Consider the following 20,074-nt stretch of genomic DNA (forward strand, 5'->3'; position numbering starts at 1 on the left):
AGCCGGAGCCGGAGCCGGAGGCGGGAGCAGCGCGCAGGAGCGCCGGGTGCCCGACCGCACGGTGAGCGCCGCCGCCCTGCCCAGGGCCGCCGGGGCGGGAGGACCCGGCTCGGAGGGCCGCGGGCTCGGGCGGAGGGCGCCCCCCCCGCCAACTTGAAGACCTTCGGGGTAACTTCCCTGGGGCCGGCCCCTCCCTCGAGCCTGGCAGCGCCGTCCCCGGGGCGCGCCGGGGGCGGAGATGGCGGGACTGGGGATCTCCAGAGCCCCCTGCGCAGCGCAGCCCCGCGGGGCTCGGGGGCGACGGTCACCCAGCGTTCGGTTCCCGGGGCCGTCCCGGACGCGTCCTCGGGCCGAGCAGGGCAGGGGGCGGCGGGGGCCGGCTGTGGGACGCGCCGGGCAGGACCGCGCCGGGCGGGGGAGTCTGGGGCGAGGGCTGGAGCCCGGGGGCCCGGGGGCCCGGGCGGCGGCGGCTCCGCGGGGCAGCCTCGCCCTGCGTGGAGGGAGCCCCGGCCCGCGCGAGGCCGGCGGGCGCTGCCCAAGCCCGGGGAATCCTTTCAAGTTCTGGGTTCTCTTTGTGGCGCAATAGAGCCTCGTGGCCGCGCGGCCTCATTGGCCCTGAGCCGTGACGTCACGCCCTGGCCCCGCCCACGGGCCCTGCGGAGGCAGCTGCGCGGCGCGGGTGGGTCCCGGGCCAGGCTCGAGGACAGTCTGCGGGGAGGCGGGAAGCCCAGTTCCCAGTGCTGCGGGGAAGCGTGGGGCGCGACGCGTGGGAAACTTGGCGGCAGGGGGGCGGGAAGCCCGGCCTGGGGTCTGGCCGCGAGTGGCCGCTGCCCCCCCGTGAAGATGAGCAGCGGGGATGTGGGTCCGCGGCTGTGGGCGCCGACGTGGGAACGGGGACACTGTGGGTGCCGACCTGGGGACAGGGGACGCTGTGCCCCCCCAGGTTGCCCCCTTTTGCCCCGTAGCTGGAGAACCGCTACCTCACCTGCCCCCAGTGACGTCCCCCCACCATCCCAGGCAGGACCACTGGGCTCAGGGGATTCCGAGTCCCCGCCATGCCATTGCTTCACTGTGCCACGTGGGGCAAGTCCCTGAGCCTCCCGGAGCCTTGACTTCCCCTCTGCAATGTGGGGTCCATAGCACCCACCCACCCATACCCCCAAGGAGAGGAGGCTCCAAAAGACCACCTCAGCTCTCCAATAGAAAGTGCTTTGTGCTGGAACACCTTTGAGGGTTTGGGAGGCAAGGGCTCTGGTGTCAGGCAAGCAGACCTCAAAATGGTTCAGATGAGGCTCTGCCACGTGGCAGCTGTGTGGCTTTTAGCCATCTACTGGTCAGCTTCAAAATGGGATAATGATCCATTCTACCGAATCGCTGAGGATACCCCTTCCCTCCACCCACAGAGTACATGGCCTACCTACAGACTAGAGCCGGGGTGGGGGGATGGGGCGTGGCACTGCTTTCCTTCTTCCTCCAGAGATCAGCAGGCGGGCAGGGTGGGCTGGGGCTGCCCTGGGTCTGGACTAACGGATCAGATGGCATATGAGGGGAGGCTTCCCAATCTGATGGCAAATGGAGCCCAGCTCAGGTAGAAATAGATGCCCCGTTGCCAGGGTGCATGCCCAATTGGGATTCCTTTTTGACAGCCTAAAGATCATTATGTACCTGCAGTTCATTCTCCACCTGGCACCCCACTGGGGCTGGGGGCCTGGGCCAGCTTCACCCAGAAGCTGGAGGTGGTCCCTTGGCCTCCTCACCCTGACACCAGACTGTCCCACACTCTGTTTGGGGTGAACATGGGTACGCCTGCAGGGATGAAGCTCACCCACAGCCTCTAAGCTCAAGGTCTTGCTCCTTAATAGACAGCAAAGCTCAGTGAGCTGGGGGGATTTGGGACAGCCATTTATAGGGCAAGCATTTATTGGGCACTGAGTACCACTTTACCTGGAATAGCTCAATTAATCCCACAACCCTTTGTGAGGTAGATACTATCTCCACTTTACATGTCGGAAAACTCAGGCACAGAGGAATTGAAGTCCAGGCAGCCCCTATACCCTGCAGCCTCTGTACACTGCAATTAGGGTGGCACAGGAATGGCTGGGGCAGGGGTCAGATTGGGTAGCCCCACCTCCCCCACCAGGTCTGGGCCGCTCTGCAAGCTGAAGCCTAATAAATGTCTGTAAGGGAGACCCTTTCCCACAGAGGCCATTAAAGGAAGCTACTGTTGTTCAGACAAGACTCCCCCTGGGCCAGGGGCCTGGAGCAGGCTGGGGATGGGGGCTGGTGAAAGTGGGAAAGATGAATGAGACCCAGCACTTGGGGATCCCTGGGGTCCATGTGGCGTCAGACCTAGGGAGCTCCAGCTAAGACAAGCATGGAGGCACCCGCCACCAGCTGGGATGGTGTGGGGATCCTGTCCTGAGGATGGAGGGGGCTTGGGTAGGGCAACAGAGGGCTCTCTGTCCCAAGCTGGAGATGCCCCGTCCTCTGGGGGGGGGGGTGTCACATAGCTGTGTCTGGGACAGTAAGAGCCCATAAGTATGGGGTACATGAGAAATGCAGCAGTGGGACTAAGCTGGCTCTGGAGAGAAAAGGCCACCAGGCGGTCTGAGTTAGTGCCGTGCTCCTCCCCAGCTGCCTGCTCTGGCCAGACGGGCTGGAGCCCAACCCTCCGGGGGAGCCTCATGCCAGAGGGATGGGCCAGAGCTCAGCACAGGGAGGCGGCTGAGGTCTGCCGAGCTGGGGAGAGGCAAGGAGGGGTTCACCACCCAGCCTTCTGGCAGTGAGTCTTCCCTGCATCCTAAATACCTGGCTCACATCCAGTCACTGTGGGCAGTTCCTCCTTGGGGTCCAGGTCTGGTCTCTGGGCTGTCTCCAGGCCTGTGATGTAATAATACTTACCATTCATCCAGAGCACCCACTGTGTGCAAGACCCAAGCCCATTATATAATACCAACTGCTCCCCCAGAGTACCCGCTGAGACCCAGGCTCAGTATATAATATTGACAGCTTTCCGGAATGCCTGCTGAGACCTGGGCTCAGTACATGATATTGCCCATTCCAGCCGAGCACCGATGGTGTGCCAGACCCAGTCTCAGTGTGTGACACTGACCCCTGTTCCAGTGACCCGCTGGGTATGAGACCTGGGTTCAGGGCTTCAGGGACCAGCTCAACTGCAGAGGAAGCACTACAGTCCCACTGCAGAGGAGGACACTGGCTCACAGGGGCTTGCCAAGCCATGCAGCTGGTGGCTGTGTGGGCTGGAGCTTCATTTGAACCCCAGCCTGGGAATGGGCCAGGCCCCGCCTAGAGCACTCAACTGGGACTGGCTGGACAAGGCAGGCTGCCCCTCCCAGATGTGTGCGAAGTGGGCACTGATCCCCCCTCCCCCCCAGGTCACTCAGGGATAGGAAGGGGGAGTGGGAAGTTTAGACGATCCTCCTGCCAGGCATGTCCTTGTCTGGCCAGATGAAGTAGGACAAATTAAGGTGTGGAGCCCTGAGAAGCCCGCTAGGGCAGACCACTGTGGCCGTGAGAAGGTTTGGGGATGTTCCAAGGCAAGAGGGCTTGTTCTGGGGTGGTTTTGAGCACCAGCCAGGCCAGTGGGGCTGCTCTCCTGCACACAGGCAGCCTGCAGCGAAGCCCAATTCCAGGCCATCAGCAGGGTGGGCGAAAGTGAGGGAAGTATACTGGGCACCCCAGTATACATGCTCAGGGGGGAGAGGAGGAGGGCCAAGCAGTCTGGCCTGAGCCAAGGCTGGCTTGGCAACCGCACGCTGGTAGCTTCATGCCAGCTTCCTGGGCTCTGCCCTCTGCAGATGCTCGTGGTCCCCAGTGCCCCGGAGCCACCACGCGTGAGGGACGCTGCTCTGCGCCGAGGCCTGGCTGCAAGGACGATGCCCCGGCCGCCCGCCGGCCCCGGCCTGCACCATGAGTGATGAGCGGCGGCTACCTGGCAGTGCGGTGGGCTGGCTGGCGTGCGGGGGCCTGTCCCTGCTGGCTAACGCCTGGGGCATCCTCAGCATTGGCGCCAAGCAGAAGAAGTGGAAGCCACTGGAGTTCCTGCTGTGCACACTCGCGGCCACCCACATGCTCAACGTGGCGGTGCCCATCGCCACCTACGCCGTGGTGCAGCTGCGGCGGCAGCACCCCGACTACGAGTGGAACGAGGGCCTCTGCAAGGTCTTCGTCTCCACCTTCTACACCCTTACCCTGGCCACCTGCTTCTCCATTACCTCCCTGTCCTATCACCGCATGTGGATGGTCCTCTGGCCTGTCAACTACCGGTGAGCTGCGGGGACAGGGGCTGAGCAGCATGAGCGCGCTGTGGGCATTCCTAGACAGGGGGCCACGCCCGCACCACCCCCCTTGGTGTGGAGGACAGCGCCCCCGTGTGGGCATGCTGGGCCGAACAGCAAGGCTCCAATGGGGTGTGCACGTGGGGGTGGGGGAGGTGTGATGACGTGCACAGGTCTCCCCTGGAGTGACGCCCCGTCCCTCTGTCCTGCCCGGGCCAGGCTAAGCAACGCCAAGAAGCAGGCGGTGCATACGGTCATGGGCATCTGGATGGTGTCCTTCACCCTGTCGGCCCTGCCCGCCGTCGGCTGGCACGACACCCGCGAGCGCTTCTACGCCCACGGCTGCCGCTTCATCGTGGCCGAGATCGGCCTGGGCTTTGGCGTCTGCTTCCTGCTGCTGGTGGGCGGGAGCGTGGCCATGGGCGTGGGCTGCACGGCCATCGCCCTCTTCCAGACGCTGGCCACGTGGGCCGGGCGCCGGGCGGACGGCCGCGCCTTTACCGTGCCCACCATCGTGGTGGAAGACGCGCAGGGCAAGCGCCGCTCCTCCATCGATGGCTCCGAGCCCACCAAAACCTCGCTGCAGATCACGGGCCTCGTGGCCACGATTGTGGTCATCTACGACTGCCTCGTGGGCTTCCCTGTGCTGGTGCGTGGCGGGGGGTGGGGGTGGGGGGGCTCTGGGACAGTCCGGGACTGGCCACACTGCAGGTCCTTTGTGGTTGAGTCTGCAGACCCAGTGCTTGGAGAAGGGGACGTTATTCTCTTCCTCATTTTACAGATTAGGAAACTGAGATGACCCACCTAAAGTCAGGGTGGCCACAATGGGATTTGAACCCATGCCAGGTGGCTGCAAGTACCTGGATCTTTGCCACACCACAGGGAAATTCCTCCCTCTCCTGAGACCCATTTGGTGCAGAGAGGGTGTGGCAGGTGGGGTCACATGCTCATGGGGTTCCTGGGGCATACAGAGAGCGGACTTCAGCATGATGAGTCGGGGGCAGGGCCAGTTGGGACAGGCCTGGAATGTCTCCTGGGAGGCTAGACTTGATCCCAAGGGCTGGGGAAGGAGAAGGGAAAGGCCCTACTGACAAGGATCCAACATCCAGTGGGGCTGCCCACGCTCCTCTCTATGAGGCTGGAACCTGGCCTGGCCTGAGAATGATGTCCCTTCCATCCATGGGGCTCCAGCCCAGCCCCCTGAAGGGAGAGGGCATGGCTGTGTCTCTGGAGTCATCTCAAGAGACCTCCAGAGAGGTGACTAATGGGGTGGTGACCTCAGGGCCAGGAGACCTACTCAGCTGCAGCCCCACCCTCACCTCCCCCAACAGGCCAGTTACCCCCCAGAGTCCAGGGTCCTTGGGTGTGCAGTGGGGCATGGTGTCCCAGCTGCACCAGGTGTGCTGGTGGAGGGAAGGAGCATGTGGGACGGGGCTCTGCGAACTCAGAGCACCCATGTGGGGACAGCAGGATGGGGCAGTTAGCCTGGGGACAGGGGAGGGGGCCCACCCCAGCTCCCTAGTGTGGGGTAATTCTTAGTTGCTGGCAATTTTAGAAGGTCACACAGCTCACTGGCAGAATCCCCGTGGTGTCTGCAGCAAGCCCACTTCCACTCTGTTGGGGGAACAAGCAAATGTCACTGTGTAGGGGCAGAACTCCTGGGAGAGGGGGACAAGGGATCCCTGGGCAGGGACCCAGAGCTGCCTGAGCTGGACTCCAGTTTTCAGAGCCTGCCCTTTGGCCCTCCTCTTCCTGGGTCTGAGGTCCAGACCCCAGAGCAGGGACATGTCGAGGAGGCCACTAGACATGGGAGAGCAGGGTGATGGCAGAATAGTCCCTAAACCATGAGAGTGCAGAACTGGGTTCTCCAAGCCTCAGCTTCTTCCATCCAAAAGCGGGGGTGGGGGGCAGTGGTTCCCGGCCCCTCCCCTCTCCAGGGCAGTCATGGGGTGAGGGGGTGGCTGGAGCTGGAGGTGGGGCCTTGATCCCAAGGGCTGGAGAAGGTCAAGGTAAGGCAAGGGGATGGACGCCGAGTTCAGTTCTGCTGGGTTCCTGGAAAGGCTGTGTGCATGCAGGGTCCAGTGTTGACCTTGGCCACTGAGCAGTCTTGGGGGGCCAGGCCCCACCTTCCACACGCTGGCTCTTTCCTTCCCAGGCAGGACTCCTGCCCATGGCCGCCTTCTTCCCTGGCTGGTGGGACAGGTGGGAGGGGAGGTGGGGTGACAGGGGCTGGCTCTGCCGTGCCAGGCGTGTCGCGTGCCCACAGGTGGTGAGCTTCAGCAGCCTGCGGGCCAACGCCTCTGCTCCCTGGATGGCGCTGAGTGTGCTGTGGTGCTCCGTGACCCAGACCCTGCTGCTGCCCGCGCTCCTCTGGGCCTGTGACCGCTACCGCGCCGACCTCAAGGCTGTCTGGGAGAAGTGCGTGACTCTCATGGCCAATGACGAGGACTCAGATGATGGTGGGTGTGGCCCCGGGAGGGCAGTGTCTGGGTGAAGTCACTGAGATCAGCAGAAAAACATCTGCCAGGGGACCTCCCCATGGTACTCAGGTCACCCCATTCTCAGCCAACAGACACCCCCTGTATCATCCTGGGATGTACCCGAACCCCTAAGGGACCTAAGGGTTGGGTGTCCCATAGGGTTCCAGTTATGGGACATCCTGTGCCACTGAATGCCTTCCACCGAGCTCCCGGGCTCACCCCCCAACCTTTGGGGTCTCCAGGTGAGCTGCCCCAGAGGATCTTATAGATAGACCCCAGGCCTATCTCCCCCTCAGCTATAGCCAATCACCCTAGGCTGAGTCCTTGCTCCGGGCCGGGCACCATCAGTCCTGGGTGTGTAGTATTTAGTGCCCCCCCCCAGGTAAACTCAGGTCCTACCTATTATTCTAAATGACGACGCTGGCAGACTTCAAACTCAGGACCCAGTTCCCTGCTTTTCAGCCAGCCCTGTGTGTAGGTGTGGGTGTCCCTGGGTCTGCCTTGCAGACGCCCTAAGTGCCTGCCTCACACTGCAGAGACCAGCCTAGAGGGCGGTGCCCCCCCGGATCTGGTGGTGGAGCGCTCCCTCGACTACGGCTACAGGGGCGACTTCGTGGCACTGGACAGGATGGGCAAATATGAGCTGTCCACCCTGGAGGGGGGTCTGCCCCAGCTCTACCCACTGCGGCCCCTGCAGGAGGATAAAATGCAGTACCTGCAGGTAGGGATGGGTGGGGCATGGGACCCCACATATATCTTGACCTCCCTGGGCCTTTCTGAACCCTTTGCAGCCCCAGAAGTGGCTCCTACCCTCCAGGGGCTGGGAATGGCAGTAAGTGGCCCTGAGTCACAGTACCTGTGCAGGTGGCCTCAGTTTGGCCCCCCAGACCCCGTCTCCAGATTCCTCTGGGCTCTAGGAGAGTGTTTGCTGGGGCCTGTGTCATTTCCCTTGGGGCTCAGCACCCCCCCCCCCCCCAGGAGGGTCCTCTCCCCAACCCGCCCAAGTTACAGGTGGGAAAACAGGCCTGGAGAGGTTGTCATTTGCCTTAAATCTCACAGCTCTGAGCCAGGGTTCCCAGGGCCCAGAGCCTGACCCTGAAGGAAGGTGTCTGTCCTCAGTTCCTGAAGCAGGCTGGAGGCTCTGGGGCTCCTGGTGAGACCAGCCCTGTCCCTACAGGTCCCGCCTACGCGGCGCTTCTCCCATGACGACGCGGACGTGTGGGCCGCCGTGCCGCTGCCCGCGTTCCTGCCGCGCTGGGGCTCCGGCGAGGACCTGGCTGCCCTGGCGCAGCTGGTGCTGCCCGCCCGGCCCGCCCGCCGCCGCGGCAGCTCGCTGGCCTTCGCCGAGGACGCGGCCCCGTTCCGCCCGCGCCGCCGTTCGGCCGAGAGCCTGCTGTCGCTGCGCTCCCCGGGCCTGAACGGCGGCCCGCGCCGCGAGCACGACTCGCCCCCCTGCAGCCCGGGCAGCCCGCGCCGCCGTCCCGGGCCTGCCGCCCGCTCCGCCTCGGCCTCGCGGTTGCCGGATGCCTTCGCCTTGACCGCCTTCGAGCGCGAGCCGCAGGCCCTGCGCTGCCCGCCGGCCCCGCCCCGGCCCTTCCCTCCCAGCGCCGCCCGGACCCCCGATGGCGCGGAGCCCACCTGGCCGCGGGCGCCCTCTGGAGGCGGGGGCGCGCGGCGGAGCCCCGGGCCCCGGCGAGCTGGACCTGCGGCCGCCGGACCCCTGCGCAGCAGCCTGAGCGCGTCGTGGGGGGAGCCCGGGGGCTTGCGCGCGGCGGGCGGCGTCGGCAGCACCAGCAGCTTCCTGAGTTCGCCGTCCGAGTCCTCGGGCTACGTCACACTGCACTCGGACTCCCTGGGCTCTGCGTCCTAGGCCCGACGGCCCCTTTCTCAGACCCCAAACCGGCCAGATCGCCCTGGGGACCACAGCACCAAAGATTCCACTGCTCTGGGGCCAACCCACCCGGCCCAGCCTTGCCAGGGCGCTGCAGTCTCGGCCTCTGGGTCTTCTGCTCCTGCCTGGCCGCCCAGGAAAGGGATTCCCTGCCCTGGAGGACTGCGCTGGGTGGGGAACCAGCCACCGGGCACAGCTGCTGGGTCTGGGTGAAGCTGCAGCTACCCTGTTCTGGGGCAGATGGGCTGGGCCTGAGGCAGCCCTTGGGGTGGGGCAGCCATCAGCGGAGCAAAGGCCGGCCTTGGAGTAATGGAAGGCAGTGGCCGCTGGGCAGCAGTGGCTTTCCACTCTGCACTGTAACTGCCACACCCCAGGGTAGAGGTATTGAGGTTCTCTAAGCACAGGGGTCTTCAAAGCCCAGAAAGCTCTCTGAGCAGGTTTCACTGTTTCTGCCCTATTCTGCCTCAGTTTCCCCATCTGCCACAAGCAGGTGACCCTTGCAAACTCTCAGGGCTGTTGGGAGAAGTCTCCTGATCCACATGTCCTGTCCACTGAGGGGATAGGGGCATGAGAGGTGGCCCAGGCTAAGGTCTCCCACTTGGGGTGCCCCTGGCCCTTGGGCACTCCCACCCCACTCCAACCCAGCTAAGCACAACACTGCTGTACCCCACTCTAGGCACCACAGCCACCTTCACCATTAATGTCACCTGTGTCCAGCATGGCAGCCACTTCTGTGACTCTACCATGAAGGGGGTGGGCATGTGGGTGGGAAGGACTAAAGTGGGGGGATGGGGTCCTTTACGTGGCACCCATCCCAGACACAGCACCCACCTGTGCAGACCTGGCCAGGAAAGGGCCCTTTGTGAGTTATGGGTTCAAGGCCTGAGCCCGGCAAGGGCAGTCCCCTTCCTTGGGGGCAGAACTTTTCTTTGCTCCCTCTCCTGGGCGGCTCCTGATTCCTGGCAGGCCTGGGCAGGAGCTTGCTGCTGCTTTGTGGCGTAAGACACCAGACCCCGGCTAAGAGGGGCTCTGAATAGCTGTGGCTTTGAGGTGGGGGAGGCAGGGGTGTCTGCTAAGGCTACTTCCTCCCTGTCCAGCCTGCACCCTGTTCCCCCAAACCTGGAATTACAGCACACCCTATCCCTTCAGATGGCCCTCCTCACGGGGTTCCAGCCCAGGAAGAAGCAGCTGGAGGTGGGGGGAGTGGTGGGCTCTGGAGGCCCCCCAGGCTGTGGGGTAGCTGGGTGGAGCTGGCCACTGGTGAACGTGGGAGGGGACCACAGCCCAGCCCCGGCCATGGGAGGGGCTCCCTCTGGCCAGTGCTGTCGTGCCTTCAAGGACTTACATGTGATTTGTCACTGACTGCTGACCAGCTACTATCATCCCCCCCCCCACTTTGGGCTGACCCTTTTGTCACCCTGGATTTTCACTCTGCTGGGTCATATCCAGTGGCAATACTTGCAGGGGATGTTGTCCCCCAAAGTCCCTCCAGTCCAGGTTTTTACAGAGAAAAAAAAAGCCAATCGGAGTTCCCTGGGCCCCCCACCCACACCTTGCCCAGCCTCCAGGCCTGTTTACCATGTTTCTAAAGAACTTGACCCTGGGCCCACCAGGGAGGGGGCTCCGTCCAGTTACCACGACCCAGCCCAGAGCCAGGGATACGTTTGTAGTTTTTTGACAACTGAGCATTTCTCTTCTACAGAACCCAATAAAAACCTAATTATGATTTGCACCTGGCATTCCCCGGCTGGTTTCATGGAAACAACTTACAAGAACCCAAAGCACCACTGGCCACCTGCCCCAGAATCTCTTTCCCTCCTGACCCTGTGATACTTATGCTAGTGCTTCATTCCTCTGGGTGGGACTTGCTGCCTATCTCTGGGCAAGTGCTCAGGCCAGCCAGCCAGACGGGGATGAAGGGGGGGTTGCGCGGAAGCCCTTCCAGCGGGGGTCGTGGCCGCCCCTATCGGGTTGACTGATGAAGAGGAGCGGGGCTGCGGCGGTGCAGGACCCCTTTTGCTATGGACCCTTCCGGGGCTCCTGTTCGAATTCGAAGACCCGCCCCAGGGGTCTGCGGTGCAAGGCCGCCACCTGATGGTCGGTGGAGGGATTCGTCCCGACCTCACCACCTGGCGGACAGATCCCAGGTCCGGGAGGCCGCCGGGGTCCGCTGCAGCCGAGACCTCCGCCCCGCGCTCGGGAGAGCCTCCTGCGCGGGACCCTCTCCCCGCGGTCGGACCAGGACAGGTTCAGCGCCAAGCGGGGGCAGCCCCAAACAGGAAAATCTTTCTATAGGAAGTTGGTATTTGTGGTTGAAAACGCACTGAAGTTGGCGTCAGGGGAGAAATTAGAACCTTCCTGGCATCTTTATACCCGCTTTACTGGTTCACACTGTCTTTATTCCGAATAACGATTGGGAAGACGGGCGGGGATCCCATCCTGAGCTCGGCCCTTGCCCCCCAGGTCCCACCGAGGTTGCCCCTCCAGGGCCCTGTCGCCGGGATACAGGCGCCGAGGAAGAAGCCACCACCGAAGGTCGAGCCCATGCGGAGGAAGAAACGGAGGCGCCGAGGGTCCTAAGGCAGGAGCTCTGCGGGGCGGAGTCCGAGAGGCCCGGAGCCGGGATTGCGGGGCGGGGGTCTTTGTTGGACGGGAAGAGGCCTCGCTTCCACGAGGCGCCCCTGTTCGCTCTTTTGCCCTGGGGCTGGCGCAGCGGAGCTCCAGGTCCCTCCTAGGAACAAGGAGAAGGGGGCGGCGGGGGGCGGGCGCTACAGCTGCGGGGGAGGCCGCTCTGAGGGGGCGGGTCTTGGAGGTCGGGTCCCTTGGGGGCGGACCCGGCCGCGTGCTGAGGAGGTGGAGGTTGGTGGCAGCCAAGGGGGTCCCCGGGTAGGGGTGGGATGGGGGCCCCTCGCCCGCGGGGCGGGGCCCAGCGCGCTTTGTGCCGGTGGGAACCGGCGGCCAGTGGCGGGCTGAATGGGCCGGGGCGGGGCAGCGATTCTCCTCGCTGCGAGGGGTCCGCTCTGCGCCACTGCCGACCACGACCTTCCCACCGCGCGCAGCCTCGGGCGGGGCTGGGGGGGGGGGCTCTCGTCCGCGGTCCCTGGGAAAGGGGCGCAGCCCGGGACACCCCCTCCTGCCCGCCCCCCAGAGGGTGGGGGCAGAGAGAGAGGCTCCGGGGGAGGGGGCGGGGACGGGTTATGCCTAGACTCTCCCACCGGGCTGCGCGCGGCTCCGTGTGTTTCCCCGGCTTGGCGGGTGCATCACCACGGGTGTGCCCACGGCCACCTCTGTGTTCCCAGACCCGATGGGCGCTCCGCCCGCTCGGACCTCACCAGGGCCGCCACACGCGCAGCCCCGACTCGGGGCCCTCCGCGCGGCAGCACGACGCCGGCTGCGGCACCGGGACACCGGGGGACGGACCAGGGGGACCGTCGGGGAGCAGCAGCCGAGGTGGCGGGGACCGCGGGGCGCCGACGCCGAGAGCCGGAGCAGCGGTCCAGACCGCAGGGGCGCAGGAGCCTCGCGGTGCGGGCGACTCCGAGCGGACGCCGGCGCTGTCCGTGGTGCTGCCACCCGCGCGCTCCGGTGCCTGGGGGCAGCGCAGCCCGCCACCGCTCTCCTCCTCGCCGCGCCTCGGGAGCTGGCTCCTGACTGGAAGGCAGCCGCGGAAACCGGACGGGTACCTGGCGCCGCTGGGTACCTGCCAGAGCCCTGGGAAGGGAGGGGAACGCACGTGAGAAATGTGGAGGGGAGGAGAGCCAAGAGGAGGAGAGGGGACAATAAGAGAGGGGGAAGGAGAGGAGAGGGGGAGGGGAACGGAGGGAAAGAGAATGGGAGGGGAGAAATAGGGAGGGAAAGAGAAGAGGAGAAGAAGGAAGAGGGGCCGACCCAAATGCCTCCCCTGGGGCCCACACCTCCTCTGCTAACAGTCCTGCTTTCCCCTCCAGCTCGCTGGGGCCCCTCCTCATTCAGCCGCCCACCTGCCCCAACCTTTTCTATCCACTCATCCCTCCTTTATCTGACCCAGTCCTATCCATGGCTCGGACCCCACAAGCCTCCCCGCCGCCACCCCCTTTAGCTCCCAGGGTCCCACCCCCTCCAGGCGGGCCTCCTCCTCTACCTTGCACGGAGTTCTGAAGGTTTCTCATGTATTTGACGCTCAGCTCCAGGATGTCTGCCTTCTCCAACTTGCGTTTCCGGATCTGTGGGTCCATAGAAAAGGCTCTTAGCCCTACAGTCTGGGGTGGAAGGAGTAAGTTGGGGAGTGGGAGTCACGCTTCACACCCTGCGCCCCCAGGTCTCACCTGGTGTGAATAGTGCTTCTCCAACAGCAACTTGAGCTGCTCCAGAGACACGTTGATGCGTGCACGTCGCTTCTTCTCCATGAGCGGCTTGGAGATCTGCAGACAGCAGCTGGTTAAAATGCAGGGCCAACTCCTCCCGCCCTCTGCCCCCATGCAGACCTGGCCCTCCAGCAGGCTCCCCGCACCCCTACAGAACCCCAGACCTTGCGGAAGCTGCCAGCGGCGCCTCCGGGACTGCCACTGGTTGCGGGCTCGGTGCCCATGTTGTCAGTCTGGGCTGGCAGTAGGCACCGTGGCCTTTATAGGGGCCTCTCGTTTACATGTCAATGAGGCGCTCCTGACTCGAGGAACCCCAAGGGGGAGGGGACAGAAAGGGGATGAACAGGGAGGCCCACACTCCGCTCATCCAGCCCCTCCCCCCACCCAAGGCTTCGGCCTCACATCTCAGACCCCTTTTTTCTTCCAGTGGACCCCTTTCCCCACTTTCTTTGTCTCTCCTTCCTCTTTCAACTCAGCCACCACTTTCCAAATCTGGAATCCTCTCTCCTGTCCCTACCCCACACACACCATGTCCCGTCTGAGCCCCCTGGTGTCTGGGCCTCACCAACCTTTCCGGATCTGTGATATTGGTGTCTCCCAGGGGCCAGTGGCAGGGGGGGGGGCGCCTGCTAGGGGTGGTCCTTGGGCCCCACGGCCTGGGCTACACTAATGACAGTGACAGAGCTTAGGGCCTCTGTGAGGCTGATGAAGATGCCAAGGCTGGGAGGTGCCCGCCAGCCAGGCCTTTCTGTGCACTTCACGCTCGGGGTTGTGCCTGCGACGCTGCATTAGTTGCCCTAATGTCGGGACAATGCAGCGATTTTCTGCCTATGACTGCTCAAAGCCTGATGCAGGCTGGGCCTGTGGGGGCCACGCAGAGACATGTGTCTCATTAAAGCGTGCAGCCCGCCCTCGGGGCCACAGCAGGTCTCCTCCTTGCTCCGGGCCTTAGGCTACGGAGTGTCCCCTAGCCAGCCTGCAGCTTGAGCAAGGGGTCTTCCAGCCCCATTAGGGCTCAATCCAGGACCCTTCCAAGCGGGGGGGGGGGGGGGGTAATGTTGGCAGTGGCAGGCTGGGGGCCAGCGTGTGGGCCTGCACCCTGTCCTCCAGCCCCAGGCCCAGGCTGGGCAGCTCAGGCTGAAGTCCACTCCCAGGGACCTCTCTGTGTCTCCACCAGAAGAGCCTACCAGTCATACTGGGAGAGTTTGCATTTTGGGCGGTCCAGTCCGGTGGAGACACAGCACCCCTTTCTGTGATTCAAGGTTGAACTTGGGGAAAGGGGAAGCCCAGTATGGAGGTGCCTGGGATCCGTTTGATTTGGCCCTAGGTGGGTCCAGGTGGATTGGGGTCCACCTCGAACCCCAGACAATCCCCAGGGGGCTGGACTCCAGTAACTGTGACTGAGGCAAAGGCTGACGCCCCAGGGTGTGCCTGGCTGCAACCTACACACCTCCCTTTACTGGGTTCTCACGGCCTTAGTATCTGGGTTTGTAAAATAGGGTCCGAACAACGCAGCCCCCAAGGCTGCTTGCGAGGGCGAAGGGGAAGTTGCATGGACAGCTCTGCGGCAGAGGAGTAGGCTAAATTGGCCTCTCCTGGGCCTGGGGAGGGAGGCGGCTAGGTCCCGGGCACCTCAACCTGGCCCCAGCTCCGCCGGGTTACTGACCGACCCCGCCCGGGCCGCAGCGTTCCCAGGCCCTCGCAGCGTGGAGAATCGCGGCCCGCCCTCCTCTTTTCAGGCCGCGGCTGCGGCCGCAGTGGCTCCCGGGCGCTCTCCCGTCCCGGGCCGAGCACCCGCGGGCCACATCCGGGTCGGGCCGGGCTGGGCCCAGGCGGCGGGGCTGAGGCCGGGCTGCCCTGGCACGCGCCGGGCAGCTTTGAAGCGCTGGGGCCGGCGGGGCCCGGGCGGCCTCCGCGCGGCTCGCTCCGGGCTTGGGGCGGCGGCGGCGGCGCGTTACAAAGGCTCCGCGGGGCGGGCGGGCGGCGCGGCCGGCCACAAAGGGGGCAGCCGAGTGTTAAGGGCATTGTGCCCGCCCCCCCAGGGCCCCGGCCGCGCCGCCCCCTCGGCCCAAACTCCCGGCGCCCCGCGGCGCGCGGGCTTCCAGCTGCCGCACATCTGCACCGAGGCCGGGGCGCGCGCCTCGCCTCGCTGGGGACGGCCCGCCCCTACTCGACGCGCCAGCCGCGCGGGCAATGGGGCAATTTGTCCCCTAATTACGATTCCCTCCCCATAAACCGCCGCCCGCGCCTTTCAACTCGCGCACGTCAGCGAACCAATGGCCCTGGGGCGCTGCTCTCGCCGCCACAGCGGGGGCGCAGGGCCCGCCCCCTCGCCAGACTTAGGGCAGCCATAAAGGGGCCCGCGGGCCCCTCCGCCTCTGCACCCGCCGCTCCCGGGACCACCCCACCCCTCCCGAAGGCAAGCCCTGGGATCCTCGCCGTGCTGGGTGGGGCCGCTCACGTGGGTGGCGCAATGTCTCTTAAGCAGTGGAAAATTGACCGCAAAACGCGCTAATTCGCAATGTTCTGCTTTGGCTGCGGGAGGCGAGGCGGAGTGGCGGCGGCCGGGACGGGATTCGCAGCCGTCACGCCCCGCCCCAGCCCATTGAACGGTCCTCTGCTTCCGCAGCCCGCCTCCGCCCCCACCCCCACCCCTCGCACTGCCCGCTGCGCCCCCTCCCCTGTGGCAGGTCCGGAGGTCTCCCCCGTCTGGGCTGACCCCACCTTCACGGCCTCCCGTCCCGGGTTAGGGCTCCCTCTCAGCCCCTTGCTCCTCTCCTCCCTCAAGCCGGACGAGGCTCCTTTCAGTCTCAGGGCCAGGCAGCGCTCCAGGCCGGAAAGGATCGGCTTGCGATTCCCATTCCCATCCACTCCCAGGCTCGGAGAGAAGTTCCGCCCCAACTCACCGCACCCTCCTCTCCCCCACTTGGGCTCAGAGCTGCCACTTTCCCCACCAGCTCAAGTCACATCTTTGCACTGGACAGCCAGTAGATACATCTCTTACCCAGCCCCTTTCCTGAGACTGGAACTGGGTCTTCCCCACTCTGTTTGCATGTCCTGCCATTTGGCACCCGAACACACCCTCAGGCAGGAGCAGGCTCCCCCAGGGTGCACAGCCGCAGGGACCTTCTTTCAAGGGTGGGGGTAGCGGGTTCACCCAGTCCTCTGAGAGCGAACAGGAGACAGTGCTCTGTTGGCTCCGGCAAGGGCAGGACCAGCTTTGAAGCAGGCCTGATGTAGGCCACAGCTCCTGGTCCATCTTTAGCAGCTGGGGCCCCCAGAGTGGCCTGGAAAGGAGCACTCATTCAGGTGGGGCACTGGGGAGGCGCAGGTGGCCCTCTGCTCATTCAGAAAAATGTCCTTTCCTAACCCCTGAGGGCTGTCCCGCCTCCAGGCCTGCTCAGGGATCCTCAATCCTCATTTGGGGAATTTAAGATGAAAAGTGACCTGTGTGGTCCCCTCACACCCCTCCTCACCCCCCAAACCCCCCACCTCTTGGCTTTGGCAAGGAAAGAACGTTGCAGAACATGTCGGATCTGGAAGGGAGATGGGGAGGGGCCTTACAGTACAAGACTCCAGGAGAGGTCCCACCACCATCCTAGCCCATAGCACTGTCCTGGCCCTGAGGCTCTGCCCTGAGAGGCAGGTGGGGGCTTTTTGCAGCCCCCAAGGATTAAACTAATGCTCACTGGTCAGCCCTGCAGGTGCCTGGGACAAGACGGCAAAATGGGTGCCACCTCCTCCCCTCCCCCAGATGCATTTCAAAGTGGAATGAAGTGATTGCTCCATGTAATTAACTATCTGGGCACCGCAAAGGCACTGAAATGACTCCACCGATTGTCTCTAGATGGAGCTGGAGAGGCTGTGATTGTTTAACTCTCTTTAGCTGTGTTGGGGCCAACGAATAGCCCAGCATTCGAGGGCCCTTCAGGGGACAAAGGCCAGGACTCTGTGAGTGCATCAGCGCTGAACCGGGCTGGCCCAGCTCGGGGAGAGGGGATTCAGGGAGACCCCCATTGTCCCAGGCTTTTGTGCCTCTCCCCAGCTGGCTCTAATCTTTAAATATTTACCCGGCCCCTTTGTGCACCTATGACTTATGCTCTTCGGGCTGATGTGGTCATAAATTACACACCATTTACTTGCTTCCAGACCAGAGAGAGGCAGCTTTCCTGCCTCCAGCCCTGGAATGGCCAGAGGAGGGGAAGAAAACCTTAGGAGGGACAGGGTTCCCATAGGGGAGCTGCGGCGACACGGGACAGGTGCCTCCCGGCTGCCCACCTGGGCTCCACGTGGAAACTGGTGGAGACAGAGGCCTGTGAAGTACCAGGAGAAACTTTTCATCGTGGGATGCTGGTGTGGGTTGGGGTGCATGGGTCACACTGAGAGGAGAAAAATCTCCTTGCATCTGCATTCTCATGCTCTGGGCTTGCCATTCTCTCCCGCTCAGTGGAAAGCAACCGGTTTCAAAAAAGAAGGCTCCTCTAATCTCAGCCTGCAGATTAACCTGGAAATTTCATGGTGATTTTAGGACTTTTTAAGACAGGAGGGATTCCCTACTTGGTCCCAGAAGGAAAGTCATCTCAGCCAGTAGGCGGGCAGCAGCATGGGGGTGGGGGTGGGGGTGGGGGTGGGGGTGGGGGCGGGGTGGGTGGGTGGGGGAAAAGCTGCAAAGGGAGCTTCCTGCATGAGAAAGAGGCCCTTTTGTGCTTGCCTTGCAGTTTCTAGAACAAAACACATTCAAATGCTTATTTACAAGTAAAGGCATGCCGGGGATCCCCAGGGCTGCATCATCTTTATTTTCGTAGGTTTGTCAACTTGAAGGCCAGGGAGGGGCGCTCCTGCACTTTGCATGCTCCACCCAAGAGCTGGGTGCACATTGCGTTTGTTTGCTCCGATTGCGAAAGCACGTCTGTCAGGGTCTGTATATATGTGTTTCTGTTTGTGTCCCCATGTAAGTGACGGTCTGTCCGTGTGCCTCTGAGTGTATGTCTGTGCGCACAGATGGAAAGGGTAGGCCCCGGACCATGAAAGACTCAGCAACTCCAGCGACTCCCCAGAATCCCTCTTCCCTGGAGTCTGGCCCCACCTGGGAGGGAATCACCTCACCTGTCCTTCTTCCTTGTCCCCAGTGGGGCTGAGAAGATGTAGGGTATGGGGGTGGGGGGCAGAGGAGAATGTTGCTCTGGTTAGTTTCAGTCTGGGTTACATGTGATTCCGTCTCTTGACTTGAGAGGAGCCCTGTGCCTCCATCGGGCTTTCCCACCCGGGAAAGGCTGACCTGGGAATGGGCACCGTGAGTGCCCTCTAGCGGCCCCGGGGCATCCTGGCACCATGGGGGACGCCCTGTGTCTGGAGGAGTCGGGGAGAGGCTGGGGGGCAGGAGGTCCGATTCTCAGTCCCCTGTCAAGTCCAGGCCTCCTTCTCATGTGGCACTACACCCGGGCAACTTTGGATTTTAAAACATGAAACTTCCTTTCAATCCCACTAACCCATTTAGCAAAGTGGGTACCATCTAAACCTGGTTCTAGGTTCTAGAGGAAGTGTACCAGTGCATGAGTGTGAAATCAGCATTCCCGTTGTACAGGAAACCCAGGCTCATAGAATGATTCTCCCAAGTGTCTTAGTTTGCTGGGGCTGCCTTAACATAATGTCATAAACTGTGGGGTGCTTAAAGCGACACAAATGTGTTCTCAGTCCTGGTGGCTGGAAGTTGAAATCAAGATGTCGCTGGGCCGTGTTCCTCTAGGAAAAAATCCATGCCATGCCTCTCTCTTTGGCTTCTGCTGATTTGCTGGCAATCCTTGGGGTTCCATGTTTGTCACAGCCCGTCTTCTCTCTCTCCCTCTCTCTATTCTTACAAGGATACCAGTCATACTGGGTTAAGGGCCCACCCTACTCCAGTTTGGTCTCTAATTACATCTCCGAAGACCCAGTTTCAAATAAGGTCGTATTTGCAAAGACTGGAAGTTAGGACTTGAATGTGTCTTCTGGGGGGCACGATTCAGCCTATCACCAAAGAAACAAGGTCACAAAGCTGTGGTTCCAGCCCAGCTCTCCACCTTTCCCCCGCGCCTACCAGGTCCTGCAGGGACAGAAGAGTGGGGGCCTGACGCGAACTTGGCTGGGTGGGGCTCTCAGCCACCATGCCTGGACTCCAGCCTCCCCCAGGACCTGTCCCCTATCCAGCCTCAGGCTTGCTCCCTCCTGCCTGTATCTTTGCAAATGTGGTCCCCTCCCTCCGGGTTGATGGCCTTGCTCTCATTTTGAGCAGCAGGCCGGTGGCAGCTTGTCCCAGAGCGCCCCAAGGCCTGGTTTCCAGCAGCCTCCTCCCTCCCGTGCTCCCGAGGGTCGTTCTGTCCTCTCCACCCTCACTCTGCCCCTGCTCCCCTCCCACCCCACCGCGGTTTATTCTTGCACTGGCTTACTTGCTTTTCACTGCTCTGTGAGCAACCCAGGTGGAAAATTTACCCCGTAAGAAGAGTGAAGGACAATTTTGAATCTAAAAGTGACACACATGCATTGTAGGCATATGGAAAAGATTTATATAGAGACAATGACAGTCACCCAAAGTTCTACCATCTAAGGATAACTGCTAAATTTGGCTTAATCTATTGCAATCGTTTTTTCCAGGCACACATATCTGCTTTTATTTCAGGACTGCATGTAAATGCTCGCATTCTGCTTTAAAAAAAACATCTCTCACCACCAGTCAACATTCCTCCCCAACACGAACGTGAACGGTGGCTCGTCCCAGTGCGTGGAAGCCCCTGCGGTGGGTATGTGGGTCCCAGCGCCCCGCGCAGCCCTGAGATTCGGGGGGTCTCTGGAGGCCCGGCTGAGGGTCAGGGGGCCCCGAGATTCCAGTCCGCGGACCCCGAAACGGGGGTGTGGGGCGGCAGTGGGGGCGATGGCCTCCGCTCGCGCCTGCGCACGTAAGGGCCTCGCTGGGGCAGCACGCGGGGCCGGGCGGGGGGTGGAGATTGGGGTCATCTCCGATTTCAAATGATTTCTTCAGACCGAAACGTTCTTGAGTTTTGGGGTAAGCTTCCGGCTGAAGCCCGT

At 62.9% G+C, this 20,074-nt stretch overlaps 2 protein-coding genes across 3 annotated transcripts; one reads left to right on the top strand and one right to left on the bottom strand.

Annotated features, from left to right (window-relative positions):
• GPR153 (G protein-coupled receptor 153) lies at nt 1–10,664 on the top strand. Of its 2 annotated transcripts, none has more exons than XM_077151482.1 (6): nt 1–61; nt 3,819–4,286; nt 4,518–4,947; nt 6,565–6,757; nt 7,315–7,499; nt 7,956–10,664. In XM_077151482.1, exons 2-6 carry the CDS (start codon nt 3,931–3,933, stop codon nt 8,646–8,648), a joined length of 1,857 nt encoding a protein of 618 aa, XP_077007597.1. In that variant the 5' UTR covers nt 1–61; nt 3,819–3,930; the 3' UTR covers nt 8,649–10,664. The 2 variants fall into 2 exon arrangements, with proteins under 2 accessions (XP_077007597.1, XP_077007596.1); XM_077151481.1 differs by lacking the exon at nt 1–61 and adding an exon at nt 2,840–3,134.
• A 1,333-nt stretch (nt 10,665–11,997) lies between these two features.
• Nucleotides 11,998–15,828, bottom strand: HES3 (hes family bHLH transcription factor 3). Its single transcript, XM_077138155.1, has 4 exons — nt 15,737–15,828; nt 12,974–13,069; nt 12,790–12,871; nt 11,998–12,380 (listed from the first exon to the last, which is right to left on the bottom strand). Exons 2-4 carry the CDS (start codon nt 13,052–13,054, stop codon nt 11,998–12,000), a joined length of 546 nt encoding a protein of 181 aa, XP_076994270.1. The 5' UTR covers nt 13,055–13,069; nt 15,737–15,828.
• Nucleotides 15,829–20,074: the final 4,246 nt, after the last annotated feature.

This window comes from Tamandua tetradactyla, chromosome 2 (assembly GCF_023851605.1).
Source record: "Tamandua tetradactyla isolate mTamTet1 chromosome 2, mTamTet1.pri, whole genome shotgun sequence".
Taxonomy (NCBI): Eukaryota; Metazoa; Chordata; class Mammalia; order Pilosa; family Myrmecophagidae; genus Tamandua; species Tamandua tetradactyla.

Bases quoted from the DNA above. Each gene is read 5' to 3' on its own strand.
- GPR153 (XM_077151482.1), top strand. From the start codon at position 3,931: ATGAGTGATGAGCGGCGGCTACCTGGCAGTGCGGTGGGCTGGCTGGCG. The intron at 4,287-4,517 runs GTGAGCTGCGGG...TGCCCGGGCCAG, and splicing joins CTCTGGCCTGTCAACTACCG to GCTAAGCAACGCCAAGAAGC. The intron at 7,500-7,955 runs GTAGGGATGGGT...CTGTCCCTACAG, and splicing joins ATAAAATGCAGTACCTGCAG to GTCCCGCCTACGCGGCGCTT.
- HES3 (XM_077138155.1), bottom strand. From the start codon at position 13,054: ATGGAGAAGAAGCGACGTGCACGCATCAACGTGTCTCTGGAGCAGCTC. The intron at 12,872-12,973 runs GTGAGACCTGGG...ATGGACCCACAG, and splicing joins AGAAGCACTATTCACACCAG to ATCCGGAAACGCAAGTTGGA. The intron at 12,381-12,789 runs GTAGAGGAGGAG...CTCCCTTCCCAG, and splicing joins CCTTCAGAACTCCGTGCAAG to GGCTCTGGCAGGTACCCAGC.